Raw genomic sequence first — 12,418 nt, 5'->3', positions numbered from 1 at the left:
TCCAATTTTGGTGTCATCTGCAAACTTACTAACTATACCTCTAATGCTCGCATCCAAATCATTTATGTAAATGACAAAAAGTAGAGGACACAGCACCGATCCTTGTGGCACTCCACTGGTCACAGGCCTCCAGTCTGAAAAACAACCCTCCATCACCACCCTCTGTCTTCTACCTTTGAGTCAGTTCTGTATCCAAATGGTTAGTACTCCCTGTATTCCATGAGATCTAATCTTGCTAATCAGTTTCCCATGGGGAACCTTGTCGAACGCCTTACTGAAGTCCATATAGATCACATCTACTGCTCTGCCCTCATCAATCTATAATGGTACTGAGATACTGTGTACACACGTGGTGGAATGGTGGGGCAGAGAATAATGTACCTTATGTGTACAGAGATTGGGTGGGAGGTTGGATGCTTCTGTCAGACTCACTTATGTACAGCAGGAAGGTGGGCTTTTGTATACTGTACCTCTGTCACTGTATAAAGAATGTCAGTGAATTGTTACGTATTTTTATTCACTGAATGGCACTGTAGCATACTGGAGCTTCTGTGTACAGAATGTCAGTGGATTGTTGTGTCCTGTGCCACTATACCCTAATCATTGTGTACAGACTGTAGGTGAGTTGTTGTACACTGTAACTGACTGGGTGCGGACTGTAGGTGGGTTGTATACTGTTACTCATTATGTACAGACTGTAGGTGTGTTGTTCTACACTGTAACTCACTGTGTACAAACTGTATGTGTGCTGTTGTACACTGTAACTCACTGCATACAGACTGTAGGTGGGTTGCTGTACACCGTAACTCACTGTACACAGACTGTAGGTAGGTTGCTGTACACTGTAACTAATGTGTATAGAGGGTGGTGAGTTGTTGTGTACTATAACTCACAGTGTACATATTGTATGTGGGTTGTTGTACACTAACTCACTTTGAACAGACTGCAGTTGCATTGTTACATACTACATCCTTGTCACTGTGTAACAGAATGTTGTATAAACTTTCCAGTCAAACTGTTACATATCTCAAATGGTCTGTGTGCCTTCTGCTGAATGGCATGATCCCATTGTTGTGGGGAAAATTGTCAATCTCTGAGTTAGAATCGGGATTCAGCGGCAGAGTTTATTGTACAAAGAAACCAGAGCTCCAGGGAAAGAGAGAGGTCTGGCAGCACGGCTGTCAGCTGCAAGCCTTCTCCCACCCTGGGACCACATGTCATGATATTTTATACATTTGATCATTTTGTCAGTTTCAGCAGCTATGCAGAAGTCCATTGCTGCAGTAATTGGTCATGATCGTTCTTCCTGAGAAGGAAGATTGTTTCCCATTAATGCACCCTAAGGTATTAACACATTTATACAAGCCGTCTCAGGTAGTTAGCATTTCTATTGAAGGTGGTGGCTGGACTCAGACACTTCAGCGAGCAGTAGACTGATGTGTATTCTCTCCCTCACCCGCCTTAAACTAATTGTCTACGTTCTGTGTCAATTGTGTTGGTACCTTGTTGCCCTCAGGCAGTATCTGTGTATGTTTCGCTGTACTTTTCCATGTAATGGCTCATTGGCCACCTTGTGTGCTGAGTGACCAACTTATGGCTCAGCGGCCATCTTGTGTCTGTGTGCCCCATGTCAGCATGCCCCATGTTAACTCCCACTTCACCATTATGTACCCTTGCAATCCACATCAAAGCTGTGTGTTCGCCTCGTCAGCTGACTATGGTTAGGAATATAGATATCTCTGAGTTAGAATCGGGATTCAGCGGCAGAGTTTATTGTACAAAGAAACCAGAGCTCCAGGGATCACTTTCTCCCCCAATATAGATATCAAGACAAGCATAAGCATCAAAATCATTAATGGGGGTTAGCAGCATTTTCAATAATTACAGTTCCATAATGACCCTTGTTAGGATATTTGCACCTAGCCCAGATATCTTCCTGTATTAATTGTGGGCTAAACCAGGATCTATGCAGTGTTGGTCTCCTTGCCATCAAAAAGATATATTTGCCAGAGACAGGGGCTAACCAAGGTCCAGCATACAAATTGCTGGGGTAGATGTATCATCCCATGAGGAAAGATTAAATAGACTGTTGTAATAATCTCTGGTGTTTAGAAGAATGTGGCGTAATCTCATTTAAACATTTCAAAAGGTGTTTCCTCTTGTGGGAGAATATAGAACTAGGGGTTATTGTTTATAAATAAGGAGTTGTCCATTTAAGGTAGAGCCAAGACAGGATTTCTTTTGTCTAAGAGGGTCACAAGTCTTCAGGTTTCTCAAAAGCAAAGTCGTTGAATATTTTTAAGGTAACAGTTGGCAGATTCTTGGTAGGCAAGATGGTGAAAGATTATCTATATACTGGAGAATTACGAACAGTTTTGGTCCTTTCAATCAAGGAAAGATATTATTTCATCGGAAACAGTTCAGAGAAAGTTCACTAGATGCTCCTTGATATACAGGTTGGGGCTCTACTCATTGGAGTTTAGAAGAATGAGAGGTGATCTCATTGAAATATATAGGATTCTTAAGGGGCTTGACAGGGTGAATACTGAAAGAATGTTTCTCAGTATGTGAGAGTCTAGGACTAGAAGTCATTGTCTCAGAGTAAAGATGCACCAATTTAAGACTCAGTTGAGGAGGGATTTCTTCTCTTTGGAACTCCTTATCACAGAGACCTATGGGGGCAGAGACCTCATGTATACTTAAGGCTGAGATAGATAGATAGATTCTTGACTGGTCAGGGAATCAGAGTTACTGGGAAAGGGCAAGAAAGGGAACATGAAGAATGGCGGATCAGCCATGATCCTAATGAATGATAGAACAAGCTTAAGGGGCTGAATGGCCCTATTTGTGTTCCTGTTTCTTATAGTCCATGATCAGCCGTGATCTTACTGGATATGGGAGCAAGCTTGAGGGCTTGAATGGCCTGCACTGGCTCATTTCTCACATGTTTATGTGAAATATACAGCATTATTATAGGGCTCTAGAAAACAGTTAATGGAAGGGTGCCTCCCTGTGGGTAGTGCAACAGTGAGTGGAGTGGGGTTGTTGAGAACCAGGGGACACAGCCTCAGAATGGGGGGTTTGCCATACAGTGAGGAACCTCTCCACTCAGAGGGCGGTGGGTCTTTGCAATTCTTTACTCAAGAGGGCTATGGAAGCTCAATCATTAAGTAAGTGCAAGGCACAGACCGGTGGATTTCTAAATATTAAAAGAAAGGGATATGGGGATAGGGTGAGAAAATGGCGTTGAAGGAGAAGATGACCTCATTGAATGATAGGGCAAGCTAGAGGGGCTGAATGACACACAGGCATATTGCTTATGTTCAACTCAAGGCCTAACTTTAGCCACACCAGGGCTCTTTAACACAAGAAAGCATTGTGGATATCGTCCTCCGGAACAAGGGGACAAAGATAAACAATTAGCCAGATGCACATGCACAATAGAAATTGCTTTATGTCCCTTCTGTTCGGATTCTTGGAGGGTGGAGTCACTGAAACTCATGATCATGCATTTAGTTCTGGTCTCCCTGCTACAGGAAAGATGTTGTTAAACTTGAAAGGGTGCAGAAGATACTTAGAAGGATGTTGCCAGGGTTGGAGGGTTTGAGCTATAGGGAGAGGCTGAATAGGCTGGGGCTGTTTTCCCTGGAGCATCGGAGGCTGAAGGGTGACATTATAGAGATTTATAAAATCACAAAGAGCATGGATAGTGTGAATAGCTAAGCTCTTTTCCTTAGGGTAGGGGAGTTCAAAACTAAAGGGTATTGTTTTAATGTGAGAGGGAAAAGATTTAAAAGAGACCTAAGTGGCAACTTGTTCACACGGAGGGTGCTGTATACATGGCGCTGCCAGACGAAGTGGTGCTGGCAGGTATATTAGCAACATTTAAAAGGTATCTGGATGGGTATATGAATAGGAAGGGTTTGGAGGGATACGGGCCAAAGAATGGCAAATGGGACTAGATTATTTTAGGATCTCTGGTCGGCATGGACGAGTTGGGCAAAGGGTCTGTTTCCATGCTGTTACGTGTCTAGAACTCCATTCTATGACCTGATCAGGCTGCTCTTCGTTTTTCAGGGAGCGATGGTGGAGAAGAGAATTCTTGCCAGGGTGCACACTCGATTCATCGTCTCGCTGGCTTACGCCTTTCAAACGAAAGCAGAGCTGTGCCTGGTCATGACCATCATGAATGGTGGGGATTTGAGGTAAACACGAAATGGTGCTCTGAGAAATTTCACAAAGGTTCATCAACTTTCATCACCAGGGTAGGCCAAATCATTTCCCCTGGCTCTGTCCCAAATTCAATCGCACTCCTCCCCCACCCCACCTCCACAGCCAGCCAACTCCCTTAACCCACCCTCACAGCTCCTCCTGCTCAGTACTTCCAAACAAGAGAAAACTGTAAGTATTCAAATTGGATATATTCACCTTCCTGGGGGGGGGGTGAATTCCTTCACAAAAAATTAATGTTAGGTAGAATAATTTGGGGAGCCAGACCAACACGCAGCATTTAACCGAGGAGATAAATGAGCAGGTGGACTGTCTTTGCTAATCCAGTTGGAATGGACATCCGGACAGCTGACAGTCCCCTTTCAAAACTGCTGTGGCATTTGCTTTTGCTTGATGGGGGAGGTGATGGGACCCTCTGTCGAAGCAACCAGGGTTAAATTGCTGTTTAAGGTCAGGAGGCACACATTGCTGGGATTTCCCATAGAGATCCTCCTGCTCCACTAACATCATTCCCATTCTCGATGACATGATACTTCCTGAGATGAACAGCATTCAGAGACATAGAGTCACAGAAACAGATTGCTTGGTCCAACCAGTCCATGCCAACCATAATCCCAAACTAAACTAGTACCACTTGCCAGTGCTTGGCTTGTATCCCTCCAAACATTTTTTATTCAAGTACTAATCCAAATGTCTATTAAACCCTGTAACTATACCCACATCCACCATTTCCTCTGGCAGTTCATTCCACACACAAACCAAAATTGTCCCTCATGTCCCTTTTATATCTTTCTCCTCTCATCTTAAAAATATGCCACCTAGACTTGAAATCCCCCAACCTAGTTAAAAAGACACTTGCCTTTCATGTTATCTATGTCCCTCATGATTTTAAAAACTTCTATAAAGTCACCCCTCAACCTCCTACTCTCCAATGACTGAAGTCCCCACTTATTCAGCCTCTCCTTATAACTCAAACCTTACATTCCCAACGACATCCTGGTAAATCTTTTCAGAACCTTCTCCAGCTCTATAATATCCTTCCAATACCGGGGCAACCAGAACAGGCCTCACCAATGTCTTGTGCAACCTCAACATTACTTCCAAAAAGGAACAATGCAGTGGGGGAGGCACTAACGATTTGGGGAGGAGAGGAGGCATAGAAACATAAAATTACCCTGGTTACAGGAAAAGACAGAGAACGCCCTGGTGTGTGGAAGATGTTGAGAGGAATGAAATGGTGAGACACAACGACAGAATTCAAAGATGTAGGTAAAGAGAGTGAATTGTGAAGGTTCACCACCATCTGAATGAAGGAATTCCTCCTCATTTCAGTCCGAAATGCCCGGCCCTTTATTCTGAGACCAGGTCCCCTGGTTCCAGACCCCATAATCAGGAAAAGCATCCTTTGTTAAGAATTTTGTAAGTTTCAAGAGATCATCTTGTGATGTGTAATGATGTGAAATGTTTAATGAATAATGGTTTAATAAATGATCTCAGAGTAAAATAATCCCCTAGGAAACAGTGACCATAATATGGTGGAATTTAGCATTCAGTGTGAAAGGGAAAAACCTGGATCAGAGGCAACTGTGCCAAACTTAAATAAGGGCAATTAAAAAAGGAATGAGGATAGAGCGAGCTGGGGCAGACTCAGAAAGGCGTTTAGCAGCAAATATGGGTGAGGGATAATGTTTAAAAAATTGACTCATTGCTCACAACAAAGATACACCCTGTTGAGGAAGAAGGAACTTAGATAGGGGATGAGCCCACCATGGTAATCAGTGAAGTTAAGTGCAGCATCAAACACAAAGAAAAACATTCAGTGTGGCAAAGATTATTGGTAAGCCGGGGATTGGGTAAGTTTTAAAATTTACAAGAGATGATAAATAAAAAGAGGAAGAAAATAATATTTGAGTGTAAACTTGCAAGTAATATCAAGGCAAAGAGCAAGGCATAAGTAAACATAGGCTTCTTAGAGAATGAGGCTGGGGAAAAATATAATGGTGACCTGGAAATGGCAAAGGAGTTGAATAAATATTTTGCATCAGTCGTCATGGTTGGGTTGGCAGAGTGGCTCAGTGGTTAGAACTGCTGTCTCACAGTGCCAGGGACCTGGGTTCAATTCCACCCCCGGGTGGCTGTCTGTGTGGAGTTTGCACATTCTCCCCGTGTCTGCATAGGTTTCCTCTGGGTGCTCCAGTTTCTTCCCACAGTCCAAAGATGTGCTGGATTGGCCATTGGAAATATAGGGTATGGGGTAGGTATGGATGGGATACTCTTTGGAGGGTTGGTGTGGACTTGACAGGTCAAATGATTTGCTTCCACACTGTAGGGATTCTATGATTCTAACAGCATTCCAAAAATACTAAATAATCAAAAGGGAAAAGGGGAGAGGAAATAAATACAATACCTATTGCTAAAGGAAAATGTACCAGGGAAACAAATGGGACTAAAGATTGATAAGTCCCCTGGGTGTGATAGAATGCATCTTAGGATATTAAAGGAAGTAGCTACAGAGATAGTTGATGCACTGGTATCAACTTAGATTCAGGAAATGTCCAAGAAGATTGAAAAACTGCCAAAGTAACACCTTTATTTCAAAAGGGAAGGAGTGAAATTAAAAAAAAAGGTGACTTACCCTTAGGGGAGAGTCGAACATCAGGGAATATAATCTCAGAATAAGGGGATACCCATTTAACACAGAGATAAGGAGGAATTTCTTCTTTCAGAGGGTAATGAATCTGTGGAATTCTTTACTGCATATTGCTTTCTTTATAACACATATAAAGATACATATATGTGTTTTTATAAATATATATTTACAATCTATCTCAGTGACTTGGATGAGGAAAGTGAATGTACATTGGCAGGTTTGCACATGACACAAAAACAGATGGGAAGGCAGGTGGTGAGGATGACACAGGAGTCTGCAGAGAGAGATAGACAGGTTAAGTGAATGGGCTAAAACTTAGCTGCTGGAATACAAAGTAGAAACATGTGAGATTTGGCAGGAAGAAAAGAGGAGCTGAACATTATTTAAATGGGTCAAGGCTGCAGAAACCTGCAGCACAAAGGGAACTGGGAACCCTCGTAAATAAGTGTTACATAGAGCACACAAAAATAAATCACACAAAAAAAGCTGCTTACCGGCTCAAAAGATAATAGCAAAGCCAAATGGAACATTGGTCTTTATTTCAAAGGGAATGTAATGTAAAACTGAAAGGTTTTGCTAAAGGCACTAGTCAGACCACAGCTGGAATACTGTGAACAGTTTGGGCCCCTTATTTAAGGAAAGATTTCCTAACATTGGAGGCAGTCAGGGAAATTTCACGAGCTGATCCCAGGTATGGAGGGACTACCTTATGAGTAGATGTTGAGTAGATTGGGTTTGTACTCAAGGGAGTTTAGAAGAACGAAAATTCACCTGATTGAAACATACAGGATTCTTAGGGGGCTTAACAGGATCGATGGAGAGGTTGTTTCCCCTTCTGGGAGAGTCTAGGACTAGAGGGCATTATCTCAGAGTAAGGAGTCATCTATTTAAGACAAAGAGGATTTTTTCTATCTTACAAGTGGTGAATCTCTGGAATTCTCTATTTCAGAGGGCTGTTGAGGCTGGGTCATTAAACACATACAAGCTGAGATAGACAGAGTCTTAGTCAGTAAGGGAATCAATAATTATGGGGAAATGGCAGGAAAGCGGAGATGAAAATAATCAGATTGGCTATGACTTCACCCAATGGCATAGTGGACTTGATGGGCTGACTGGCTTATCCCTGCTCCTATGTCTTTCTTTTAATCTGTCACTCTTCCTCTACCCTCAATGTCTCCTCATTGGATGGTCCAATCATGCCTAGAATTAGGCTGTTGAACCTTCGCTACACTTCCTCTGTAGCCAATATTTCCTTCCAATTAAAGCAGAACTGCACACGATATTCCAGGAGTGGTCTCACTAAAGTTCTACACAGTAGAAGCAACACTTCTTTACTTTTTTACAAGAATGGAGTGGGTTCCAGTAGCCTTGAGGTCTAGTGTGAAGGAGAGAAGGACAGAAATCTGCTGAATGGAAATTGGAAAACTTCACCTAGAACACACATTATATGCATTTTCTGTTCAGAGACATCTTTACACGAAGCAGGATTTCAACCTGGTCCTTCTGGCTAAGAAGTAGGGACTCTACCACTGCACCACAGAGACATCAGATTCTCATTTCCATTGGCTTTAAGTAAGGGGTGTTTGATTGGTACGTCACTCAATAGCATCTGGTTAACTTTTCCACTGAAGCAAAGTGTTCCCACCAGCAGAATGATCCAGAAAATTCAAGGCTGACCCAATCTCTCAATGCCAACAGACAGCGTGAAAGGGGAAAACAGAGTCAGGGAGAAAGACTAACAGCAAAACAACAGCAAAAATGATCACTGTGGGGAGGGATTCATGGTTAGGAACTGGCTATAATTTCTAAATTGATGACAAACTTGGACTAATTTGCAAATAATGAGAAGACTTCAGTTTATGGAGACTGGTGGTTTCCAGGTATCTGTCACTCAGTTGTAATCAAAAGAGTAGAGAAGGAGAATACAGTGGATAAATTTAGACTTTTAAAAGCCTTTAAGAACAAAGAGCAAAGAACAATACGGCACAGAACAGGCCTTACGGCCCTCCAAGTCTGCGCAAGCATATTTTGCCCTTCCATACTAAAACTGTCTTCACTTACATGATCCATATCCCTCTATTCCCTTCCTATTCATGTATTCATCCAGGTACTCTGAATGCTGTTATTGCATCTCTTTCGATCATCTCCTCTGGCATCGCATTCCAGGCACTCACTACCCTTTGTGTGAAAAACCTGCCTTGCACATCTTTTTTTTAATAGGTATTTTTATTGAAGGAGAAAAAAAAAAATTTAAACATATATTACAAAATTACAAAGTAATACAAACAAGTATAAATACTAATATACAATTAAATATATTAGATTACTTACAGTGTGGAAACAGGCCCTTTGGCCCAACAAGTCCACACCGACCCGCCGAAGTGCAACCCACCCATTCCCCTACACCTAACACTACGGGCAATTTAGCATGGCCAATTCACCTAAACTGCACATCTTTGGACTGTGGGAGGAAACCGGAGCACCTGGAGGAAACCCACGCAGACAACTCCACACCTGAGGCGGGAATTGAACCCAGGTCTCTGGTGCTGTGAGGCAGCAGTGCTAACCACCGTGCCACCGTGCCGCCCACTAAAAGAAATAAATAATAACCAAAACACAACAAAAGAGAAAGAGAAAGAAAAAAAGAGAGAAAAGAGCTCTCAGCTAACTACTAATCTATCCTACAAACAACTAAAGCATAAAATAAGATATCTTACATTACTAGTAAGAAATCGCATGTCTCTTTTAAACTTGCCCCCCATGCATCTTGAAATTGTGTCCTCTAGTGATTGAGCCCTCCACTTTGAGGAAAAAGTCTCATACTTGTTACTCTATCCATGCCATTCACAATCTTATAAACTTCTATCAGGTCGCCCCTTGACCTCCTGCGTTCTACTGAAAACAAACCCAGTCTATTCAATGTTTCTTCATAGCTAATTTGGTAAAACATGCTAAAGAACCTTACAGGACTGTTATCAAGCAAAAAAAAACACACTGAAGGAAGACTGACAAAATACAAGAAGATATAAAAATACTTCAGGTTGAGGGTAATTTCCTATAGAAAGAGGTATGGCTGGATTTTTTGATAGGTGGAATAAGAGAATCCAAAACCTTGACAGGATTTTAAAAATATTTTTTCAGATGAGGTGGGCATAATTGACTGGTCCAGCATTTATTGCCCATCCCTAATAGCCTTTGAAGAACTGCCCATCTCCAATCCCTCACCTTCAGTCCTAGATTTCCTCACATTCCAATCCCTCCCTTTCAGTCCCCAATCCCTTCACCCTCAATCCCTGATTCCCTCATCTCCAAACCAATGCAAAGCAGGTGTTCAAAAAAAGTAGACAGGATGTAAATGTAGTCACCCAGCACTTTTGTAAGGTGCTGTCTGAGGAGCCTTGTTGAATTTCTGCAAGGCATCTTGTAAATAGTATACATTAGTGCTACCGAGCATTGATGGTGGAGGGAATGGATATTTGTGGATGTGGTGCCAATCAAGCAAGCTGCTTTGTCCTAGATGGTGTCAAGCTTCTTCAGTGTTGTTGGAGGTGCACCTATCCAGTCAAATGATTGGATTGACTTATGCCCTGTAAATGGTGGATAGGCTTTGTGGAGATACACACTGCAGGATTCCTGGCCTCTGACTAAAGTACTTAAATTACTAGTCCAGCTCAATTTCTAGTCAATGAGAAAAGATTACCAGCCCATTAAGTCTTTCATGGATAATATCTCAGTTCAGATTTCACCTTTGTAAAGTTTTTCCATATTTGCTCCAATATGCATTTTTTAACAATTCCAGAGTCTAGAATTATGTGCAGTACACAGTATGCTCGATGTAACATTAAGATAACATCTCATTATTTCTATTTCGTTGCTTTAAAAATTAACCCAATGCTAAAGCTTTTCATTTCAAAGGATTTGTTCAGTTTCTTCATTACGGTGTATAATTCGTGATGGTCTTCTCCATTTATTTTAGGTTCCAGCAACAACACTTTCTAAACCCATGACCACTTCTATCTAGAAGGACAAGGGCAGCAGATACAAGGGAACTCCAACCCCTGCAAGTTCCATTCCAAGTCGTTCCCCATTCTGACTTGGAAATATATCGCTGTTCCTTCACTGTCACTGGGTCAAAATCCGAGAACTCCCTCCCATTGGGCATTGTAGGTCAAACTACAGCACGTGGACTGCAATGATTCAAGAAGGCATAGGGCAATTATTGATGGGCAATAAATTTGGCCCAGTTAGCAATGCCTACATCTTAACACCAAGTACATTAAAATGACCAGTTTTCTACAATTGTGTTTGAAGGTTGCTTAGTCAAACTAAACTCCTGGGTGACACTCCCATCCCTCCCTGTCTCTGCAGATATCACATTTACAATGTTGATGAGAACAATCCAGGTTTTAGCGAGGAGAGAGCTTGTTTCTACACGGCTCAAATTGTGTGTGGCATGGAACATCTTCACCAATCCAGGATCATCTACCGGGACCTGAAACCAGAGAATGTGCTGCTCGACAATGAGGGTGAGCTGAGGGAGTTGGATGAGAGGAAATGGTTGGGTTTGGAGGGTGGGGTTGGGGTTTGCTTTGTTTAAATCAGGAGGAGTCTCTCAGGGGTACATTGCTGCCCTGGTTTTCTGACTGGACCTTTCCATGTCACACTTGATACAATTGGACAGCGTGCCTGAAGTTTGGATCCACATGCAATGAGGTTCCACTGTGGAAGAGTGATTCAGCTCAGCAGAGTGAGAATTACCACAAAAAATACCAAGAGAATTAGGAGCAGGTGTAGGCCATTCTGTCCATCAAGCCTGGTCCACTATTTAATAATATCATGGCTAAAGCAGTTGTGGCCTCATGTTCACCTACCTGTCTCTACCCTTCTCCCCATCCACTGTAACTCTTGACTCCCTTAGCAGTCAATCTTTATGTAACTCAACTGTGGATATAGTCAATGACCAGACCACACACTGCTCTCTGGGGAAGCGAATACCAAAGATTACTGGCCTTTTGAGAGAGTATATTCCCCTTCATCTCCATCTTAAATAAGGAAACCCTTATTTTGAAACCGTGTCCACCGAATCCAAATTCCCCACCAAGGCTGGGGACAAGCTGAATAAGTACATTTACATCCTGTTTACTTTTCTTGAGACCTGCTTTGTATTGGATTGGAGGGTGAGGGCATCAGGGTCTGAAGGTGAGGGATTGGAGGGTGAGGGGATTGGGAATAGAGAGTGAGGGAATTGGAGTGTGAGGCGATTGGGGACTGACAGTGAGGAATTAGAGGGTAAGGGGATTGGTGACTGAGGGTGAGGGGATTATGGACTGACAGTGAAGAATTAGAGGGTGAGGGGATCAGGAATGGAGAGTGAGGGGATTGGAGTGTGAGGGGATTGGGAATGGAGAGTGAGGGGATTGGAGTGTGAGGCAATTGGGGACTGATGGTGAGAGATTAGAGGCTGAGGGGATCAGGGACTGACAGTGAGGGATTGGAGGGTGAGGGGATTGAAGACAGAGAGTGATTGGATTGGAGAGT

At 42.6% G+C, this 12,418-nt stretch overlaps 1 protein-coding gene across 1 annotated transcript in view; it reads left to right on the top strand.

Moving 5' to 3' along the window:
* grk1a (G protein-coupled receptor kinase 1 a) overlaps window positions 1–12,418 on the top strand; it is a 36,705-nt gene that overhangs the window by 11,987 nt on the left and 12,300 nt on the right. The window contains exons 2-3 of the mRNA XM_043700241.1: window positions 4,078–4,205; window positions 11,249–11,406. Of these exons, the coding sequence (XP_043556176.1) occupies window positions 4,078–4,205; window positions 11,249–11,406 (286 nt within the window). The remainder of the gene's footprint in view (window positions 1–4,077; window positions 4,206–11,248; window positions 11,407–12,418) is intronic.

The sequence above is a fragment of the Chiloscyllium plagiosum genome, chromosome 12 (genome assembly GCF_004010195.1).
Source record: "Chiloscyllium plagiosum isolate BGI_BamShark_2017 chromosome 12, ASM401019v2, whole genome shotgun sequence".
Taxonomy (NCBI): domain Eukaryota; kingdom Metazoa; phylum Chordata; class Chondrichthyes; order Orectolobiformes; family Hemiscylliidae; genus Chiloscyllium; species Chiloscyllium plagiosum.
This window is presented reverse-complemented; position numbering and strand designations above follow the sequence as displayed.